The sequence below is a fragment of the Callithrix jacchus genome, chromosome 8, assembly GCF_049354715.1.
Source record: "Callithrix jacchus isolate 240 chromosome 8, calJac240_pri, whole genome shotgun sequence".
In the NCBI taxonomy this organism is placed as follows: domain Eukaryota; kingdom Metazoa; phylum Chordata; class Mammalia; order Primates; family Cebidae; genus Callithrix; species Callithrix jacchus.
The window spans coordinates 20174348-20197387 of NC_133509.1; the positions used below are offsets into that span (position 1 = coordinate 20174348).

General features: G+C 42.8%; 1 protein-coding gene across 35 annotated transcripts in view; it reads left to right on the top strand.

Moving 5' to 3' along the window:
• Positions 1-23040, top strand: part of NEO1 (neogenin 1) — a 244174-nt gene that overhangs the window by 213642 nt on the left and 7492 nt on the right. For 8 of the 35 annotated variants that reach the window (XM_009005212.5, XM_078333604.1, XM_009005215.5 and 5 more), the window contains exons 21-25: positions 3491-3559; positions 7494-7641; positions 13145-13383; positions 13971-14063; positions 18917-19075. In XM_009005212.5, coding sequence (XP_009003460.3) covers positions 3491-3559; positions 7494-7641; positions 13145-13383; positions 13971-14063; positions 18917-19075 — 708 coding nt within the window. Of the gene's footprint in view, positions 1-140; positions 174-3490; positions 3560-7493; positions 7642-13144; positions 13384-13970; positions 14064-18916; positions 19076-23040 lie in introns of all 35 variants that reach the window. The other 27 variants (XM_078333622.1, XM_009005211.5, XM_035259163.3 and 24 more) reach the window with 5 other exon arrangements.

The window sequence follows — 23040 nt, forward strand, 5'->3', positions numbered from 1 at the left end:
AGCACTAAAGTCAAGATTCAATTTGTTTGGAAGTTTGTGGGGGTTTTAATTTTTTTCCTTTTAAAAAGTTCTGCCTGTCCCATCTTCAAAGCTTGTGATCCTTGCTCTTGTTTTTTCTTCCCCTGTGCTTGGCCTGTTAGCGGACTCCTCTGATAAAATGCCTAATGATCAAGGTAAATGAGTAGATGGCCTCTCTTTCCTTTCCTTTCTTTTGTGACCTGTTAGCTTTTGATTTTTGTTTCTGTTTTTTTTTTTTTTTTTTTTTTTTCTTGAAAAATCAGCACCATGTATTAAAAGCCACATGTTTATTGGCCAAAGTAGAGTTGAGTCCATGTTCTGAAAAGCTGGGGAATTTATGTAGGAGCGAACCAGGCTGGCAGAAGGAAACTGAGTCAATGAACTGCATCCTGCGGCTGTCGGAGATTGGTTTTAAGTGTAGATCAGATCGTCATTTATGCTAAGATGTTGAAGTTCTGTAGCAATGATAGGCATTTGAGTCATGATTAGACCAATCATACCAATTGTTCACATTCGTAGCATCTAGAATTTTATTAGTGTCTCTAAGTGGAAAGCTGTGATCACATTCAGTGAATATCCTTTTTTCCTCTTCCCACAAATTTACCTTACTAAATGTTGTGGTTCTCTGTGACTAAATTAGTGCTTTGTTATTCTGTTACCGTAAACTTAATTCAGAGCTCTTTTTTCATTTCTCTCCTTAAATATTCTGATCGTATTAAAAGAGCACCGAAACTATTTGCAATGAAAACTTAAGCCGGGTGTGGTGCCTCATGCCTGTAATCCCAGCACTTTGGGAGGCTGAGGTGGGAGGATCACTAGCCTGGGCAACAAAGCGAGACCTCCCCTCTACAAAAAACGGGGGAAAAAAAGCTAGCCAGGCATGGTGGTGCACACCTGTAGTCCCAGCTACTCCGGAGGCTGAGGTGGGAAGATTGCTTGAGTCTGGGAGTTGGATGCTAGGCTGCAGTGAGCCATGATCACACCACTGCACTCCTGCCTTGGTGACAGAGTGAGACCCTGTCTCAAAAAAAGTATAATAATAAAATAATAGTAATAATTGAAGTGGGAATTTAGGAAACAGGGGCCTCCATGTCACCATTCTTGAAATCATCCGTCAGCAGTCGTTACAGGGTAACTGCCATGGTGGAGGGATAGCTATACATCGTGATTTTCATCTCTGGGAAGTCAGCTAGTGCTAGTATGTTTTCCGTATTGAGAGCGAACATTAAAAGGAAATTTAATGATTGCTCTCTTAGTTTAAGATTAGTTATTAGAAATGCAAGTTATTTGGATCTTGGCTAATGGCAAGGAAGAGTCAGAACTTGATGTATGAAGTTTTCCAAAACCCTTTGGAAGTGTGTTTGCATTCACTGAGTCTTTTGTTGTACGTTGGAGAAACTGCAAACATACTTTCTGTTGTGTGAAAGTGCAGGAGTATAAAAATAGCCATAGTATATATATGCACAGAATATAAATGAGCTCATTGTTTTCTCACTGGATTCAATAGCCAGAGTGCAGTTCTTAGCTGCATGCCACCTCTGGTATTTAAAATTCCTTACCCATTGATATTTTTGGTGCTTGGTTCATCCTTGGAATTTTTTGTTCACAGTTTATATTTAAGAGAAAAAATGTTGGGAAATAGAGGAATATAAATAATCAGTTTGTTAATAATTTGTGTTCTTTGACATTGTGTACATAATATGGTGCTCTGGGTAGTTTGGCTTAAATGCAGCCTAGCTGTCGACTAAGTACACTCACACCTGAAGAGCCTTGCAGGTGCTAAGGCATCTCCACCAGCTAGACTTTGTCATAGTGAAAAGCATATGAGGAACAACTGGACTCTTACTATATGGTGTGTGTCGTTTGGGAGAAATGATGGCATCAGAAGTAAGGAGATAAAGTAATATGTGTGGACAGTGGAAAAAGGCCAGGGACTGTGAGTAAATTCTAGAATATGCCCTTTTAGATATCCAAGAACCTTCTTTTGAGGGCTTTTCAGCTTCTGGAAATAGAACAAACATTGTTTTAGTCACTTGATTTATTCTGCTAGATGAACTGCATACAGAAAACTTCAGATTTTAATTTTTTTCATTTGCCCAAATGTGTGTGTGTGTGTGTGTGTGTGTATCTCCTGATAATTTATAGAAGAACTTGACATTAGCTCTAATGTTTTGCAGAGACACCTAGTTTATACATTTCTAGTAAGGCTTTATTTGTAGAAATAACTCTCATTTATAAGTGTTTTCTGAAGCTTCATGCTCTCTGCCTCTGTAAAGGGAAGATTATACTCTTTCCTGAAGATGTATTATGCTTGTAATAGGCGTAGTTGACATTTATGGAACATTTACTATGTGTCAGGCAGTATTAAGAATATTTTATGGTATTAAATTTCCATTTAATCCTCACAACAGCTCTGTGAAGTGGATACCATTATTACCCCTGTCTTACAATGAGAAAACTGAGGCCCAACATGAGTAGTTTCATAACTTGCCCAAAGTCAAACGGTTGTCTGTGATGGAGCCAATATGCAAGTGCAGTCGGCCTATTCAACAGTGTGCCAGATTAGCCTCCTAGCTAACTCCATGAAGCAGCTTTAACTCTGCAGTTCTTTCAGACCTCTTCAGGAGAAGTGTGGTATTGCTTTCTGGGCATAGACCTTAGATTGGTACCTTTGCTCCGTTGGGAAAAGGTCCTTGTATTTGCCTTTCCCAAGCTGCTTTTCCTATAAACGTGAAGAGTAAAAGTCAAGAACAACTTTAAGGTTTTTTGAAAAAACTGGTATTTGCACTTTCTGAGGCCTCCTCCTAGGTTGGTCCCAGGCCTGAGGTCAGCAGCCTCACTTACTGTGTTCCCTGATGATGGATTAGGAGACAGTGTCTTTTTGAGACCCTTTTTTTTTTTTCAATCTCTGAATGTTCAGATGACTGAGCAGGAACCGAGAACCTGATTTGAACTTCCGTTTACCTTCCTGTTTCTGCTCAGGGTAACTTTATATTCAGAAGGAAAACTTTCTAATTTGAGAAAAGAAAAGAATCTGAACAATACCGATGCCTGCTAGTTCAGCTCCACATAGCCAGGTCCCTTGGAAGAGTACAGTTCTTTAACGTAGACATTAACCTAATTAGTCCCCTTGGTTCCTTTTCTAAGAGAAGCTCCTCTGAGCAGTCCTTTGGGAACTGCTTCCTAAGCTAGAGAAACAGCACCTGCTGTCCCACCTTCTAAACAGCAGTGACAGCTCACAGCTGTGCGACAAGGTCGTCAGTCTTTCAGACGCCTCATTGCATAGAAGGCTATACCTTAGTTTGCATTGCACACAGAGACTATAGATTCCCATGATTCGCGTGCTACTTCATTTTCTCATGGACAGAAGAGACTAAAGATTGTGTTTTTTGTTGAAAACACTCACTAGCTGTGAAGTGGATTGTCATACCAAATGTGTGGGTCATTGTTGACATGATTTCTTCTCCTTTAGCCTCAGGGTCTGGAGGGAAAGGAAGCCGGCTGCCAGACCTAGGATCTGACTACAAACCTCCAATGAGCGGTAAAGCCCTTCCCATGGGGTTTTTTTTTTTTTGCTTACTATGGACATGAAGCAGTGTTGCTTAAGTTTTTGAAATGTCTTTTATAGCTTGTGTGTGGTGGGTTGTAGCATATTAACCTGTTTTCTTTTATTACTAGATCTAGCTTTAGGCATTTTCTGACAAATGTTTGCCACATTACTCCAAGCCCATTCATCACAGGATTCATAAATAAAATTGTTTTCCCTCTTATCCAACTTAAGATTGATTCCTGAATAAATTGTTCTTCCTGTTGCCTACTGCCTCTAGAAAATAGTTCGAATTTTGCTTTCAAAAATAAACCCACTAGTGGGATTAGCCACCATCCAAAACAAGCCAAACAAATGCCTTTAGAATTGTTAAGTTCTCCCACTGCTTACTGCAGTGTTTTCAGTTTAGTAATTCTAGAAGATTCTTCCCACTCTCCTAGCCATCCTGAGAGCTGGTGCTTTCTAATTTAATGATGACACCCCCATCTTTACAGAACTTCACCATTTATAAGTTACTTTCACACATGAAGTCAAATTTGATTCTCACAACACGGTGAGCAGAGAGAACAGGTACCATTACTTCCATTTAATACATTCAGAAACTCAGTGAAGAAGTAGTGTGCCTGGGGCCACCCACTAATTATGGCTGTCCTAGAACCAAAACTCAGGGCTTCTAATTTCTGTGCTTTTTCCACTGTCACATTCAGCCTACAAAGCAGGGGTCCTATACCAGATGTGGGAATCTAGAGTGGCAAAATGTCCACTGAAGTAGTTACTAGGAATGACCCTTACTGTCTCTTCACGTACGAAGAGATAGACATGAGAGAAACGCCTGTCCTCTAGTAACTCATAGTCTAATTGTGGGAATACAAGTCTTAATCTCCAGCTATCTATTTAAATCAAAAGTGGAACTGCCCAGCTTTTAATGAAATCAGCCTTAGAACCAAACAAACTTGCATTCTTCTAGAAATAAGTATGCTCCAAGTTCTAGGACTCTGTTTATGAGCTTCTCCTTCTCCTGCATATGTGACATTTATACAGTGTCCACAGTATAATTTTTAAGGCTGTGAGGGAAGTAATTACTCCTTTGTCTTTCTTTTATTTATGTATTCATTCATACATGCATTTTTGTTTTGCGGGGAGTGTTTTAGAGAGTCTCGCTCTGTCGCCCAGGCTGGAGTGCTATGGCATTATCTCAGCTCACTGCAATCTCCGCCTCCTGGGTTCAGGTGATTCTTCTGCCTCAGCCTCCTGAATAGCTGGAATTACAGGCGCCCGCCACCATGCCCAGCTAATTTTTGTGTTTTTAGTAGAGTTGGGGTTTTACCAGGTTGGCTAGGCTGGTCTCGATCTCGTGACCTCAGGTGATCTGCCCATCTTGGCCTCCCAAAGTGCTGGGATTACAGGCATGAGCCACCATGCCCAGCCCACATGCATGTTTTTAAAGATGTGGGTTCTGTGTGGCAAGCTGTGGGAGCAAGAGGAGTGAGTAACAAACTACCTGCTGAAGGAAAGCTTCCTCAAAGAGCTGCTGTCTAACCAGGGTCCTCAAGGATGTTAGAGGATTGCTAAATGTCAGGAAAGAGATTGGACATGCCAAGAAGCAATATCACCATGTGCAGAGGCATGGCAGTATACTAATAAAACAGTCTGCTCTCTCCAGGGGGCGCACTGCAGAGAGACAGGGTAGAGATTGAGTTGAAAACATGGGTTAGAATCAGCCTGTCAGAAACTCGAGTACCAGTGCTAAGACATTTGAGCTTTATGCTACAAATAACATGTAAAATATCTGACACCACTGGTACACTATGACTTCCATCTTCTGTTATCACTGTTATTACTCTGATAACAGTGAAGAATAAGTTGGGGGCTAAGAGTATGAAATCAGGGAAGAGGAATTAGGAAACTGTATGAGGCATAAAGAAACAGCATATATATCATCCCTGGTATCACTGTTCACTGGCAGCTCACTCTTGCTGTATCTTAGAAGAAAGCTTTTGTCCAGCTCACATGTTAGAGGTCAGATGCAGGTAAATGAGAATTTGTCACAGTTAAATGCAGGAAAGAACCACCTCTACCTCTGCCTGCCTCCCTCATTTCAGCTCCCCAGCCTCTAATATGCAATGTCCACCCTACCAAGTACCCAACCCAGTGGTTCAGCACTGCTGTCAATTACAGTGTTACGGAAAGCTGTATTCTAATATGAACAGTATAGTCCATTTTAGCGGCCCCAGTACCATGGGGTTTCCCAAATATAATAACATTATTTTATTGAAGGTCAGTATGTACAGTTTAAGTTGTCTGTCTGCTTACCTTTTTCTCATAAATGAAGGATAAAAATGATTGAACCAAATATAGGATAAACTTTTAAGCCCTTCTAAATCAGCCCCAGATTTATCACTGTGCTTAGATGTAGCCTATAAGAATCAAAGAAGCAAAGTTGGAGGGTCAGCTAACCCAGCATTATGGAAGGGACTCCCACAATGAGTGTAAGTTGGGATTCGAACATAAATTTATAAGCCAGGTTGTTATGAGAACCACTTCAGGAGATTTTTAAAAATACACATTCCAGGCCATCCTTTGATGGTAGGCTTTCCTTCCACAATACCTAACGCTGGCAGGATGCCTCTTAAGTACGAAAGATCCATTACTTGGCAAGGCAGCTCATCCCATTATTGTATACCTCTGATTGTTAGAAAGTTAACAGAGAGAGTAGCTAGAAGGAAAGACACCAAATATCCATGGTGGTTAGATGTGTGGTGGGATTTGCCACATTTTATAATATGAGCATGCATGACTTGAGTAGGGAAGCAAAGAAATATGTTTCAAGAAATGGAAGACAGCCAGACATAGAGCTAGATTACAAAGCCTGGACCTCATCCTTTCAGCAATGAGGAAATATCAATAGGAAGAAGGAAAAGAAAATCCGAATATCTTCAGTGTCCTAAATGATCTGGCCTCTGCAGCTTCTCCAGCTCTGCCTTTTTTCCTCCTCGCTTCCTTCCTTCTGACTTGCATCTCTGTCTTTAACAGCACTGGCTGCATTTCTCTTCCTTGAGAAGAGCTTTTTCCTGCCTCAGGCTCCTTCCCCTTGTATAATGAGATCTTTCTTATCATTCAGATCTCAACTCAATGCCATCTCAGAGAAGCTTTTTCTAACCACTCAATTTAAATTAGCTACCCAGACACTGTATCATATCCCGTCGTTTTCTTTTTTTCAGACCATTCATGTGAAACTAGTAAATAAGAAACTAATAATTTCTTATTTATCGTTTGCCCCATTCCCCCCCCAAACATTCACATCTTTGTTGTTCACCATTGCACCCCTAGTACCTAGAGCAATGACTGACGCACAGTAGCCATTCAGAAAGTGTTTGTCATACTTCAGACCCACTGTTTCTTGAAGTTGAATAAGAGAATTAACTCTGCATAGGCTGTGTATTTACAGAAACAGCCTTTGCATGCAGTTTTTATGATCTCAGATATCTGTATGTTGAGGAAAACCTTTGCTTTGTATGAATGAACATTTTTAAATGGTTTTGAAAACCAGAAAACTAAATGGTTTATAAGTGGTGCTTTACAAGATGAGTTTATTTATCACGAGACATCAGAGAGGCAAGATTCTTTATCCGTCTAAGTATATCTCAACCTTTGAAAGCTCTTGAATGTTCAGTACAATTTGAGAAGTTTTAATTAAGCACTGTCTTTGAGCAGGCTCTGTCTTGAGCACTGTTGATAGGACAGACTCTTAGCTGTCTAGGAGCTCGTCATCTAGAAGAGAGAGCCAGGTTCACGCAGCGCTTTTACATAAGGCAGAGCAGTGAGTATTATGAAGAAGTTCACGTGAGATATCAGTGGTTCTGTAGCTTGATAGTATGCGTGTTTCAGATTCTCTAACACTAACAGATATACCATTTCTCCTCTGCAGGCAGTAACAGCCCTCACGGGAGCCCCACCTCTCCTCTGGACAGTAACATGCTGCTGGTCATAATTGTTTCTGTTGGCGTCATCACCATCGTGGTGGTTGTGATTATCGCTGTCTTTTGTACCCGTCGCACCACGTCTCACCAGAAAAAGTAAGAAACCTCAAATGCACCCGTAGATTTTTGACATCTTTTGCTTCTGTGTGACTTCTGTATGCGGAGTGGTACTCAAAGTTAAGACATAAAAATACATGAAAAGGAATTTCAAATATTTTCAAAGAAAATGGGAAGCGGGTCCTCTTGTGTGTATCAGTCAGCGTCCTGGCAGAAAAGAGGTGGCACATTTAAAAGGATTTCAACAGAGGTAATTTACCAAGTCATAGGTGAGGTTAGGGAAAACTAGTGGGATATTCAGGGGCTAGCAGCAACAATAAGACACCATCATCCTTGGGACTGAAAGGGTAAGAGGAGAGAGCTATTTTCAAAGATCTGAAACAGTAGGAGAAGGCTTCCTGACAAGAGCAAGGTGGGAGCTAGAGCATATGGCCATAGCCAGCCTCTTCCCAAAGGACAGTGGCAAAAAAAAGAAACACTTCCTACCCTCCAGCCTCTTGCTAGTGCCTAGTATTAGCCAAACCCAGCTGGAATCCAGAAAACGCAGCAGGATTGCCATGTAGATAAAGTTAATTTAGCCAACTAGAGCATAGATATGGTGAGGAAAGTGGTAAGTGTCTGGCATTGCTGGTCACCCTTTTGGAGCACCGTCTGTACATGCCCATAGTGAACCCGATGCACAGGCATCTGTGGGCATTCTTAGGCTGTGTCACAGCACAGATGCCAGCCCAGTGGAAGAACACCATAAGCCTGTCATTCTAAATCTAAGTTTAAGAACGTTTTTAAAGAAGCGCTACGGAGTGTAGAGGGTGGGTGTGGGGGTGGGGTTGCCTTAATGAACAGGAAAGGATCAATTTATCAGTTTCCCAGAGAGATTAAATGGCTGCTAGCCTTGAATTCTTCTGGGATTTTGAGACTTGTGGCTAATGGTCTAAGTGCAGATAGCAAGGGGGCTCAGTTACTGATACTGCCATATGGACAAGCAACCTATTCCCTCAAGGTTGTGTGGTGTTTGCTAATACTGTCCACTCCTGCACTTGGAAGAATCCTTGATCCTAAATTACATTCAGCTCAAATACCTGGTTAGCAAAACAGATAGAAAAAAAATGGGGGGACTCCTGAGTTATTCCTAATAGCAAACCATAAAAAGGATGCTAAAATGACTTTAGTTGCAATATCTTGAAAGATCATAAGATGGGGGTGTTGCTCCACAAGAGAAAGAGAAATTCATGCCTGTGTGATTATCCATGCAGACTTCGTCTGCCCAAGGCAAGGATGCATGTGTTTAATAATCATAAATGTGTTCATTTTCACTGTACTGGGCAAGTACAGGCTACCTTGTAATTGCTACTGGTAATAACTTTATGTCATTTTTTTGTAGGTTATGTGATATTTTAAATTGCTCTTTCTTTTGCCCAAATGAGATAGCTATCCATAGCTTGTACTCTGTCACTTTTTCAAGAAAATGGAGGCTTCTTTTATAAGCCTCTGGCCACTGCCTCTTACAGTTCTTCCTTTTTTTTCTTTTTTTTTGAGATGGTGTCTCACTCTGTCGCCCAGGCTGGAGTGCAGTGGCATCTTCTCAGCTCACTGCAATCTCCACCTCATGGGTTCAAGTGATTTTCCTGCCTCAGCCTCTTGAGTAGCTGGGATTATAGGCATCTGCAACCATGCTCAGCTAGTTTTTGTTTTGTTTTGTTTTGTTTTGTTTTTTGACATAGAGTCTCGCTCTGACACCAGGCTGGAGTGCAATGGCACAGTCTTGGGTCACTGCAACCTCCGCCTCCCAGTTCAAGTGATTCTTCTGCCTCAGTCTCCCAAGTAGCTGGGGCTACAGGCACATGCCACCATGCCTGGCTAATTTTTGTATTTTTTTTTTAGTAGTGATGGGGTTTCACCATGTTGATCAGGATGATCTCAATCTCTTGACCTAATGATCCGCCCACCTCGGCCCCCCCAAAGTGCTGGGATTATAGACATGAGCCACCATGCCCAGCCTAATTTTTGTATTTTTTAAGTAAAGATAGGGTTTCACCACGTTGGCCAGACTGGTCTCGAACTCCGACCCTCAAATGATCTGGCCCCTCGGTCTCCCAAAGTGCTGGGATTACAGGCGTGAGTGACTGCACCCAGCCGTCTACTTTTAATAGTGGAAAGCTATTATTTTTAAAGACTCAAAGACTACATTTTTTTTCTACTCTAGAACTTTCTTCAAGCCTCTTTATTTGGCATTTCACATTTATCTATATTAACTTGATTTTATATCTAGTTTTAGAAATATTGGGATCTTTATTATTCTTTTATTAAAAGAATATGAAAACCAAAATGACAGAGAATTCCTTAGTGCTTTGGAAGACTCCAAATTTAAAGTAAAATTTTTTTAGGCAGGGTCTTGCTCTGTTGCCCAGGCTGGAGTGCAGTGAAAGGATCTCAGCTCACTGCAACCTCTGCCTCCTGCATTCAAATTATTCTCCTGCCTCAGCCTCCCAAGTAGCTAGGATTACAGGCATTTGCTACAGTGCCAGGCTAATTTTTGTATTTTAGTAGAGATGGAGTTTTGCTGTGTTGGTCAGGCTGGTCTTGAACTTCTGACCTTAAACGATCTGTCTGCCTCAGCCTCCCAAAGTGCTGGGGTTACAGGCATGAGCCACCATCCCTGGGGCTCAAAGTCAATTTTAAAAATAAGGTACTCAGTCTTCAGATTGAGAGTAAGAAGATGAGTTGGTAATTGGTTCTATTCTCTGTATTGGCATGTCCTACAGATTTGGGTCCCTTTGTTGAAAATCATTCTATCAGAGGGCTTTCCCCTCACCCACTTCTCCAGTGATCTGTTTTGCAAGTATTCCATTGGCTATTGAAAAATATAAGTGACCTTTTCTTATTACTTTTCTTCCTCTGTAATTCCTGAGGTTCATTTAGATGGTAGCTGTTTATACAGTCTTACAACCTCAAAATTGACAGAGCATTTAGAGAATCTAAACCCTTGTTGGTTCTCAAAACATTCCCCCTTAGCCCCCAACTGGCAACAGATGAGTGGGCTTCTCCTTAGAAGCCATCAGATGAGAACTGCCTCAGCACACTGCCATCAAATCTGAAGCCTTTCTACATTGGTAATCATTGTTTCCTCCTCCCTCCTAAGTGTACTTCCCCTGTTTAAAGCCAGTTTTACCCTTTAGCCCCTGAATCTCATTGTCTTCCATTTTTCGAAGACCTTTTACCTTCAATTCTTCCTCTCTCCTGCATAGCTGACCTCTTACTCATTATTGGCTGCCTTTTCAGTATTTAAGTATGCTCTAACTTCTTCCAGCTTAAGGAATAATTATAATTATAAACACCCCCCACCCCCTGTATGGTCCTTATCACTGGCTCCTTACAAACCTTCCTTCTCCCTCACCACGGAATTCCTTGATTACTTGCTTATACTCATATATCTGTTTGCTGCCTACCCATGCATCAGTCCATTCTAATCTTTATTCTGCCCCTACGACTTCACCAGAATTGCTTTTGTGGATGTCACCAGTGACCTCCATATTGCTAAAGGCAAAGAACATTTTTCAGTTCTCGTCTTAGTCTCTCAGTGACATTTAACACAGTCACCTGTTCCTTCTGGAAACATTTTCTTTTGTATCCATGACAGCATGTTTTGTTTCTGTTTTTGTTTTCATAGGCCCTCCTGTCTACCTAGCCATCAAATACAGACACTCCTCAGGGCCTGGGCCTGGACTTACTCTCTTCTTCTGTGTTCTCCCCAGGTGATTTCATCTGCTCCCATGGCGTCAGCATTCCAACTACTCTTGTATTTCTGTCTCCAGCCAAGACCTGCCTCTTCTGAGTATCAGACTTGCACACGCAGTTGCCTCTTCAACATTTCCTCTTGAATCTCTCAGAGACACTTCAAATTCAGCATGCCCACAACATAATTCATCATCTTTCCAGGCAAACCTGCTTCTGCTCCTTTATTCCCAATGTTAAGTGGCTTAAACCAGAAACCTTAGCATCATCCTGCACTCCTTTCGTCTTTACCCCCACATCCATTTATTTACATCCAGTTATTTGGGAGGCAGACCTGTTGTGTCTCCTCCCAGATAACTTTCCCATCTGCCTCTTGCCTATATTCCCACTGTCCCACACCACCATCTGTCGTGGCTGAGATTCCAGTAGCATCCTAGCTGGTCTCCTCTTCTGTCCCCCACCCACAGAGCCATTCTTCACATCACAGCTGGTGTAAAGTTTTAACTCAGAAGTGATCTCCTTACTCTCTTGCTTACAACCATTGAATGGTTTCTCATTACTGACAAATGGAAGTTCAGACTCTTAGCTTGCTCTAAAAGCTCTTTATGATCTGGTCCCTGACTACCTTTCCAGTATTATTTCACATCATTCTCTGCAAGGTTCGCTATGTCCCCACCACTCAGGATTTCTTAAAGTCCTTCTAATATCCCACCAGGCCATTGCTGTCTGCTTTAGCGTTTTGACATAAGCTGATTTCATCACCTGGAATGTACTTTCTGTTCCCTTTAGGTCTTAGCTTAAATGTCACTTCTTCCTCTAGGTTTTTCCTGTTCAGCTTAGATCGAACTATTAAGAAGTTGCTCTAACACTTGACATTTCATTAAGCTCAGAGCATTTAAAAATAATAGTTCAACATCTGTATTCTTCACTCATCCAAAAATTCTGAGGGCACGGCAGTCTAGCAAGGGGTCCGGCATATCCTGGGTACCCAGTATGTCCTTATAGGAGTAAGTAAGAGAGAAAGTGGAGAAGCTAAAGCACAGAGAAGCAGACATTGTTGTCCCCATTCTTGACTCTACCTAGTTGGTAGTCATAGTTTGGCAGCCTTAAAAGTTGTTCTGGCCAGGCACACTGGCTCACAGCTGTAATCCCAACACTTTGGGAGGCCGAGGCGGGTGGATCACCTGAGGTCGGGAGTTCAAGACCAGCCTAGCCAACATGGTGAAACCCTATTTCTACTAAAAATACAAAAATTAGCTGGGTGTGGTGGTAAGTACCTGTAATCCCAGCTACTCAGGAGGCCAAAGCAGAAGAATCACTTGAACCCAGGAGGCCAAGGTTGCAGTGAGCTGAGATCATGCTATTACACTCTAGCCTGGGTGACAAGAGTGAAACTCTGTCTCAAAAAAAAAAAGCAACAAATTGTTCCCTCCCTCCTTTATAAGCCATAGACTTTCCCTCTAATCCATTGTTATGTTTCTACATTGCTCTAATTGGAAACTGGTGGATGAACCTTCTGGTTTAGAGATTATGTAACGAAAAATGCTATGTTAACCTTTTAACAGTCAAAAAAAATCACAAGGCAGGATTCAAACATACCCTAGTAAGTATCTCTAAATACATGTGGACAAGATAGAAATACATTTACTCTTCGCAGGAGCAAACTTGTTGTTGCGGGGGGTGGGTATGTTTTTAGTTTTTGCCTTTGCTTGAAACATCTCTCAGAAAGGCAGTTTTAATCACTCAAGCCTTTTGATGAATATGCTCAAACGAGTTACTTTTTAAAAGCTCCTCTTAACTTTGTGCCTAGGAAACGAGCTGCCTGCAAATCCGTGAATGGCTCTCATAAGTACAAAGGGAATTCCAAAGATGTGAAACCTCCAGATCTCTGGATCCATCATGAGAGACTGGAGCTGAAACCCATTGATAAGTCTCCAGACCCAAACCCTATCATGACTGATACTCCAATCCCTCGAAACTCTCAAGATATCACACCAGTTGACAACTCCCTGGACAGCAATATACATCAAAGGCGAAATTCATACAGAGGTACCATTTTAAGTGCAGAATTTTTTCTCAAATGTTAGGAGACTGCATTTTAAATCCTTTTTTTTCCTGAGGTTGCCTTCATTTGGTGATTCATATATGAGATCAGACTTAAAGAAATATGTGTTATCAGATGCATTAACATATGCTAAAGAATGGCTAGGTTGTTATGGGGGAGAGGTTCTGTACCCATACAAGACAATCTTGTAGCTCTTTTAAGTCTCTCATCAGGCTTCAGCAGTGTGACAGTCAAGCATTTGAGGCAAGATAGCCCATGTCTGTGCATTTCATTGTGTGTCTTTAGCTGGTCCAGCTAGCATTGTGGCATTCAGAATGTTCTTGGGCTGGATGTTCTTGCAGACACCATATGAAGTGTGGTGGGCAGCATTGTGACGTCCACATTGATTCAGCAGAAACTCCTGTGATGCTCTAACGATCATTTTCCTCTTTATTTCACTTCTTGCAGAAACGTCTTGTCCCCATTATGTTGTCTGTGAATTCTGAATCCCCTACTAGAAGTGTTTTACCGTTGAGGCTGCTCAGTGGCGTAGGGCGCATGCTTGTAACTAACCTCCACATTTAACATCTAGGGCATGAGTCAGAGGACAGCATGTCTACACTGGCTGGAAGGCGGGGAATGAGACCAAAAATGATGATGCCCTTTGACTCCCAGCCACCCCAGCGTAAGTAGAAGCTTCGCTTTTCCTCAGTGCTTCCAATCTGTCCAGTCATGTAGGGGAACAACTATAAATGATCTTTTTGACTTCCCTTGATTCTCACACAAAGATAGTCTACCAAAGCTTTGACACCTTGAAGGAAGAAATACCAAACACTTGCCGTATTTTGCAACAAATACTATTCTTGAGGCTAGTGTCTTTATGTTTTAAGTGGAAAAGCCAATTTCACCAGTTTCCCAGGAATAGGGAAGTAACCAGTCTCCCTAAAGGTGTATCATATCTCTGTGGGAGAGATGGGAAAGCCTCCCTCCAGACGGGCTGAGGATGGCCCGATGTTACAAGTTTTCATTATGCTTCCTGGCATCAGTGCTGATGAGCACCTGTGGAATTGTTTTTTTAATTAATAGATTTGAAGGCCAAGCAAGGTGGTCACACCTATAATCCTAGTGTTTGGGGAGACCAAGGTGGGAGGATCGCTGGAGGCCAGGAGTTCTAGACCAGCCTGGGCAATGAAGTAGGACCCCATCACTACAAAAAATTAAAAATTAGCCATGACAAAAAGTAGCCGGGTGTGGTGGTGCATGTCTGTAGCCCTAGCTACTTAGGAGGCTGAGGCACAAGAATCACTTGCACCTGGGAGGCAGAGGTTGCAGTGAGCTGAGATCGTGCCACTGCAGTCCAGCCTGGGTGACAGAGTGAGATTCTGATTCCATCTCAAAAAAAAAATTGTGTTTTTTTAAAAGCTAGGCATCGTGGCACACAACCCAGCTACTGAGGAGGCTTAGGTGGAAGGATTGCTTGAACCCAGGATTTAAGGTTGCAGTGAGCTGTGATTTTATACCAGTGCACGCCAGCTTAGGCAACAGAGCAAGAGCCAGTCTCTAAATTAATTAATTAATTAAAATAATAAAATTATATAAAAGTAGTGGACTTTGTATTTTAGAATAGCTTTAGGTTTACAGTATGGATTTTTTTTTGAGACAGAGTCTTACTCTGTCGCCTAGGCTGGATTGCAGTGGCGAAGTCTCGGCTCACTGCAACCTCCGCCTCCCAGGTTCAAGCAATTCTCTTGCCTCAGCCTCCCAAGTAGCTGGGATTACAGGCACTTGCCACCGTGCCTGGAAGTTTTTTTGTATTTTTTGTAGAGATGGGGTTTCACCATGTTGGCCAGGCTGGTCTCAAACTCCTAACCTCAGGTGATCCACCTGCCTCGGCCTCCCAGAGTACTGTCATTATAGGCGTGAGCCACTGCACCTGGCTGGATTTTTTTTCTTTTTTTTTTTGAGACAGAATCTTGCTCTGTCACCCAGGCTGCAGTGCAATCTCAGCTCACTGCAGCCTCTGCCTCCCAGGTTCCAGCTATTCTCCTGCCTCAGCCTCCTGGGTAGCTGGGACTACAGGCATGTGCTACCATGCCTGGCTAATTTTTTGAGTTTTTGGTAGAGATGGGGTTTCACCATGTTGGCCAGGCTGGTCTCAAATCCCTGACCTCAGGTGATCCGCCAGCCTTGGACTCCCAGAGTGCTGGGATTACAGGCATGAGCCACTGCACCCGCCCAGCCGGAATTTTTTAAACAATATTTTTCATTCTTGATTCATGCCTCACTTTGATAAGCATAAAGGTTTCTGAGCCTTGGCTGGGTGTGGTAGTGAGGTAGAAGAATCACTTGAACCCTGAAGAGGTTGCAGTGAGCCAAGATTGTGCTTATTGCACTCCAGCCTGGGCAACAAGAGCAAAACTTCATCTCAAAAAAAAAAAAAAAGTTTCTGAGCCTCTTTTTTTTTTTTTGGAGATGGAGTCTTAACTCTGTTGCCAGGCTGGAGGGCAGTGGCATGGTCTCGGCTCACTGCAACCTCTGCCTCCCAGGTTCAAGCAATTCTGCCTCAGCCTTCCGAGTAGCTGGGACTACAGGCGCGTGCCACCACACCCAGCTAATTTTTGTATTTTTAGTAGAGGCAAGGTTTCAGCATATTGTCCAGGATGGTCTCGGTCTCCTGACTTGGTGATCCGCCCACCTCGGCCTCCCAAAGTGCTGGGATTACAGGCGTGAGCCACTGCACCCAGCCAAGCCTTTTTAAATAATAGTTGAAATTCAGAATAAGTTAAATATCATGATTAAAACAGAAAGCAATGGTACAAACCAATTCTTTCAAACTGCTTGTTCTCTTTTCAAGAAAGAGAAGCCTTTCAGACTAACTAGCACAGTGGGGCTCACAGTTCAGGGAACTCTCAGCCATCTGTCAACAAATGATGATATTTAATAGCCATGGATATCATACATTCCAAGAGGTGCACCATGGCATCATGCACTTGGAAAAGTTCCTCATGTCCCCAGTCTTTTGGTGGATGCTCCAAGCATGTGGATGTCTGCACGCCCTTTCCCTCTCCCACAGACACTCATTGTAGACAAACATGTAGGATGCTGGATTACAAAAGTCAGCTCTGAAAGAGTAAACACCCTATTTGTTAATAGGTAATTTCCAGACAGAGTAGCTTATGCTTGTGGTCCTTGATGGAAAGAAAGGCCTGGACTTGGAAGCATGAGGGGGAAAGCCATGGTTTCCCTCTTATAAGAGGCGCCCTGGATGGGGTTCCCAGGTTTACAGATACACATACCCAGAAAGAGTAAATTGATCCATTCCAGTTGCCTCTGATTGATAAAGAAGATGGTAGCACTGCTGCTGCTTTGTTTGTGTAAGACTTCAGTTCCTACCTGAACTGGCTTAGTTTGAAAACTTGTAAAATTTTACTATCTTTATTTCTAGATGTATTAGTTTTAAATATGTTAAGTGAAAAAGATATATTGTCCAGTTGATGTCATTCTTCTTTTCTTGATGTTGGGGAAGGAGTTTGCACGAATATATGATATTACTTAATTTGTGCCTTAATAGTTGGGTGGGTAAGTGGAATCTTTTAAGAACCTGCAGCTAGATCCACTTACGGTCTTTATGATCCACTTAAGATGCTGGTTTTAAAATCCACATGGCCACAGTTCTGTTTCACAAGCTAGTATTCCCTGAGCTCTGAGTCCCGGAGTAATGCAGGTGCCATCACCCACCGTCCACCTGCCCTGGTCTTAAATGACTGAGCAGTGCTAGGAAGGGCTTGCTGGGCTAGGACATGGTTTCATCCAAGGCCTTGCAGCAAAGCACTGAGTTCAGAGTCAGCTAACAGTGCTGATTTCTTACTATATTCTAGCCAGGCACATTAGCACTGCTTTATTTTTTAATTTACTTATCTACAAAGACTAGAAATGCCTTATAAAGAAAAAAAGTCAATTTTCTTTTTCCTTTGTGAGAGTCCTCGAATGCTCTCAAATCATACTTTCCTAGGTAAAAATCAGGTTTATTCCCCCTACCGCAGCCTGAATTCTGGAAAACAGTGAGTCTGAAGCACCCACTTCTAAAAACTACCTGTCTTCCCCCAAAGGAGTTACTGACTCCCCAGTTACCCTGAGAGCCCTCCTCAGACAGCTTTCCTGTGTCGTGTTCTCTTCCTGGGCACAACCTGGAGCCTCTGGTCCCTAAGAGCAGCACCTGAGGGAAAGCCCCGGTTCTGCTCCTGAAGCCGTGAGAAGGGAAAGGGCAGCCGTGCTCCAGGGTCCCAGTCATGCCACCTGCTTACTTGCTTGTGGCCAGGACAAGGGATAGCTGGAAAGTAAAGGCATCCATTTTATTGACCGAGATTTCTCTTAGCCAAAGTGAGGTTGAATAGCCCCACAAAGACCTTAGGGAGATCCCTGGGGACAGAAGACTTTTCAGTAGGCCACTAAGTGTTAATTAAGTTGTATTATGAAGTTTATGAAGCCTTTGTTTAGAGAAAAAAGATTCCCTGTATTGCTACTCAGCTTTGGCCTATGTGCCTGTTTGGTGGGGGTAGAGCTGGTTATCTTGACCTTAAATGTACCATTTCTACAACCACTCCAGGGGAGTTCCTAAGAAAAGTTTATTTCCAGACTCTGTGTTTCTGATTTTGTCTGTTTCCATCTCAGATGGATAATGAAGCCTCACAGAAAGTTGTACATGGAATCTCTATCTTCATAGAAAGTAGTAGGTAAAATCTGTGTGGAAATTTCAGATTATTTCGCTGAATGCAGTGAATTGAATCCTTAGCTAGTGTGGGAAGGAAAGAGCCATTTATTCTCTTAAATGCAGATGGATATGGCTGAGTCCCCAGACTAGAAGCAATAAAAAGATGGTGCCATCAGCCTGTGGTTCATGCTTTTAGTACTAGATGGGACCATCAGAGTTCAATTTCATTTGCATTTATTTTAAGGCATGAAAGCCGATTAAACAGCTACTTATTTATTTGGCCTAAACACCCATTAAATGCCTCACTCAGCAGTTTTAACAAAGGCAGAATGAATTAGGAATATACTGGAAAAAGAAGGGACTTCCTTCTATCCTGTTAGCAGGACAGAAATAATAGAAACTGAATTTATTATGTGTTGACTTATGGATTTGTATTTTGTGACATATTCAAATAGATATTTGTAACAGCTCATGCAATCCATGTTTATTATAGTAGAATTGGAAAATACAGGCAAGCCAAAAAACAACATTTTAATCCTGACCACTCTTCCCTGCAGGATAATCACTGTTAACATTTCAGCAAATATTCCTCAGACCTTTTTTTCTATACATATGTAGACATATGCAAAATAGTATGTTCATTAAAAAAAAAAAAAAGGTAAAAATCAATGTCTAATTGACCAGATCTAGCCAGCTGCCACCAAAAAACCAAGGGAGTGGTTGGATTTTATGGGAGGTGGGAACGGGGTGACTTTGCTCTTAAACTGTGATTTGTGTGTGTTTGTGCAAGCATGTTAAGCATTTCTTTGTCTTGTGTTCATTCACAGCTGTGATTAGTGCCCATCCCATCCATTCCCTCGATAACCCTCACCATCATTTCCACTCCAGCAGCCTCGCTTCTCCAGCTCGCAGTCACCTCTACCACCCGGGCAGCCCATGGCCCATTGGCACATCCATGTCCCTTTCAGACAGGGCCAATTCCACAGGTGAGAGATGAGGATCAAGCCCAGATGGAAACCATTCCAAAAGAGTTGGCAAGCGGAAATGGGGAAGGACTTGCCCTACTTAGAAGAGGGATTTGGAAGTTTTCTGTTTTATTTACTTAGCATAACATTTCTGTGACTGACTCAAATTTGTTTCTGTAAAATTCACCCCATGTTTCCACCTAGGTTTTAAATGTTCAGTACAAGGTTTCCTTTTAGTAAAAACAGTATCTCTAATCACATAAGCATCCCTTGTTCCATAAACTTGCACTTTAACTCAGCCTTTTTTCCAATTTATTTCTTTATTTCTTTTAATCCTCTAATTTGAAAGAAAAACTCATCCTGGGTGATTTCAGACACTAGTGGTTGCCTTTGCCTGGCAGTCACCCTAACATTGGGTGGGTCCGAAGGTTACTTGTTACGTACAGGGTACTTCCACTGTGGACTGAAGTGCAGATGACATCCAAGGGGCAGTGGGACCACCACCAGGATGTGTGCCTGATATAAACCTCAGGATTATTAAAATTAGGAAAGGATGCACAGGAATAGATCCTCTCTGAAGAAACAGGACATTGGCATAACAATCTGTAGTGTATTTAAAGAAGTATGTTGCTAGATAAACATGTCCCAGTTTGGAAACCTTGGGAAACCACATTATCAAACAGTTTTAAGGAGGAAATGGCGAAGGTGTGGGGACAACAAGTGGCATAAATATTGTTCTTCACTAATTGAAAATTAATTTTCATCCTCTTAGTTTTAAACGGCAATTCTAGTAACTTCCCATATATTTAACATATTATTTTTCCATCATTTGAAATTTGCCTATTAATAATTATTACATTACTGATAGAATTGAGTTTTGCTGGTCTGGGGAATAAGGGAATTTCTAATGAGTTCCATTTTAAAAGAACCTCAAAACTTTATGCTAGAAGTTTGGGTTCCTATACCCCCATTCCTTTGAGTTTTTTTGTTTTGTTTTGTTTTGGTGGGGTTTTTTTGTTTTTGTTTTTTTTTGAGATGGAGTCTCACTCTCTTGCCCAGGCTGGAGTACAGTGGCGCTATCTTGGCTCACTGCAACCTCCACCTCCTAGGTTCAAGCAATTCTCCTGCCTCAGCCTCCAGAGTAGCTGGGATTATAGACACACACCACCACACCTGGCTGATTTTTGTATTTTTAGTAGAGACGGGGTCTCAAACTCCTGACCTCAAGTGATCCACCTGCCTTGGCCTCCCAAAGTGCTGGGATTACAAGCGTGAGCCATTGCACCTGGTCCCCATTCTTTTAAGTTTTCATGAATCATAAACATACCCCAAACATCAAATGAAGATCAAGCCTTATTAAAGGGTGCCCAATAATTCCCAACATTATCTACTCCCAGAGTTATTCCCTGGTTTGGAGAATGCTTCTTGAACTCACATCTAAATTTGGCCTTCCAGGCTGAGCAAGGTGGCTCATGCCTGTAGTTCTATCACTTTCAGAAGCCGAGGCAGGAGGATTGCTTGAGCCCAGGAGTTCATGACCAGCCTAGGCAACAAGGCGAGACCCCATCTCTACTAAAAGTACAAAAAATTAGCTGGGCACGGTGGCGCGTGCCTGTAATCCCAGCTACTCAGGAGGCTGAGGCAGGAGAATTGCCTAAACCCAGGAGGTGGAGGTTGCGGTGAGCCGAGATCGCGCCATTGCACTCCAGCCTGGGTAACAAGAGCGAAACTTCGTCTCAAAAAAAAAAAAAAAAAGTAAATAAATAAATAAAAATAAATTTGCCCTTTCTACTATCTCCCTCCAAATCCCAATTTAGAGCCCTGCCTTTAGGAAAGATGGTTTACAAGACAGACAGTTACTTCAGCCAGCTGCATGAGAGCCAGTCTGCCTTATAGACATAGTCTCAAATAAACCAGAGAACCAGAAAGCAGCCTTTGCACCCACTCTTAGGAGGTTTAGTGCATGCCCAACCCTGTTGCTCCATTTTTAAGGCCAAGGAATCTCACACTCTAGGATGTGGTCCTGTCTTAGTGGATGGCAGGCACCTCCCAATCTAATCAGCCCCCTCCTCCTTCCTCCAGAATAGGACAGGTTTGGGGATTGGAGAGACGCATGGCAGCTCCTACCCAGCCCTCTCCCTTGTGATCCAGTGTTAGTAAACGTTCCCTTCTTTATGGACCTAGGCAGAAAGTGAAGAGAGGCAGAAAGAATAATTTGCATTACCAAGAGAGCCCATGCTTTGATGACCAGTTGGATAAAAGAAGGTAAAACTAAAGTGATGGACACACTGAAGACCGATTTGAAATGTAGAGCAAGTATCCAAAAATGATCACAGCTCTTTTTCACTATTGTACTTTTCTGAGCTCTTATGTCTCTAGAGCTCAAGTGTTGCCACAGCTCGGTCCATGCGGGCTAGGCAGGGCCAGTCTCTGCTGTAAGGAATATTCACCATGTAACCACCACTTGACACTGGAAAAGCACTTTCCTCTTGTCCAGTCACTTGGGCAGTGTAAACTCTGTGTATCTTTAACAGCTCTAAGAGGCAAGTCAGTCAGGAAGTAGGCCCCTTGCCACAGCAGGAATTTTACTTACAGCATGGATTCTGAGCAGGCCAGTGGTTTTGCAGTGTCAGGGAGCACCCTTCATGAAGACAGCAACATGCCTGGGGCCCCTTGGAGGTGTCCAGGGCAGCCCTGGTCTGTGGTTACAGGGCAGAGCTCTGATTCCTATAGGCAACACCATTTTCCTTTTTCACCTTCTACACCATTTCTTTGGCCCTCAGAAGCTTATATATCCAGTTACAGACTGTTGAGGCAGTCAGGGAGGCCTGTGTGCCCAGAACTGACCTAACATACCTGCCATACAGGCTGACACGGTCTGAACATGAGTCTACTCTTCTCTGTCCTCCTCCCTGCTATCCTTCTTAACCATCTTCTGCCCCACCCAGGATCACACAGAGGGGGGCCACCGGGTGCCCCACCATGGGGATGGCTATGTTGAGTAAGCCTAGAAGAGAGCCTCAGCATGCCCATTTAGGGGGTGAGAAGTGACCTAAGCCTCGTAGGGCCAACATAGCCAGGCATACTTGGGGAGGGTGTGTGAGTTCCTCATCTGTGGATCCAAGATCGGAGGTGGCACTCATGACTAGTGGCCTGACTCCTCAGAGCCCAATGGGACATATTCACTGCCACCTCAGCAACAAAGGCATGGAAATGTGTTGGATTTCTGCAGATTGCTCATGCTTTACAGTGTCCCCATCTACAGGATACATTCCAAGACCCCAGTGGAGGCCTGAAATCACATGTAGTAATGAACCCTTTATATCTGTTTGCTCCGTCTGATAACCAAGACAGCTACTAAGTGACTTAAGGGCAGGTAGCGTACGCAGTGTGGATAGGCTGGACTGAGGGATAATGCATATCCCCAGTGGAGTGGCATAAGATTTCATCACACAACTCAGAACGGTGCACGATGTAAAGCTTATGAATTATTTATTTCTGGAATTTTTCATTTAAATTTTTAGACAGCAGTTGGCCACAGGTAATTGAAACCATTGAAAAAGTGGATAAGGGAGACTACTGTACTTGTTAAGGTTGAGGACTCCAGAAGAGGCCTTCAGCATATCTGTTATAGTCCATTGCCCTGAGCTGTGTCCTCCCTGCCTCTCCTCATGGGTGGGGAAGGTGGTCACCAGCTCACGCTTTTGCAAAGGGCTTCCTCATGTGGTCTCCCCAGGCCTTGGTGCTGCTTCTGTCCCACAGAGTGGGGGCAAGTGGTACTAGGTGTGGAAAGGTGTGTGGTGGTCCAGAGCGTGCGTATGGAAGTCAGAAGGCAGGGATTCAGATTCCGCCCTGCTAGTTCTAACTGTGCAAATGGGCAATTTGCTTAGCCTCCCAGTGCCTTCTGAGTTACTTTGAGGATGGAGTGAGCTAATGAATATAAAGCAGCTAGCATAGTGCCCGGCTTAAAGTAAGCACCCAATAAT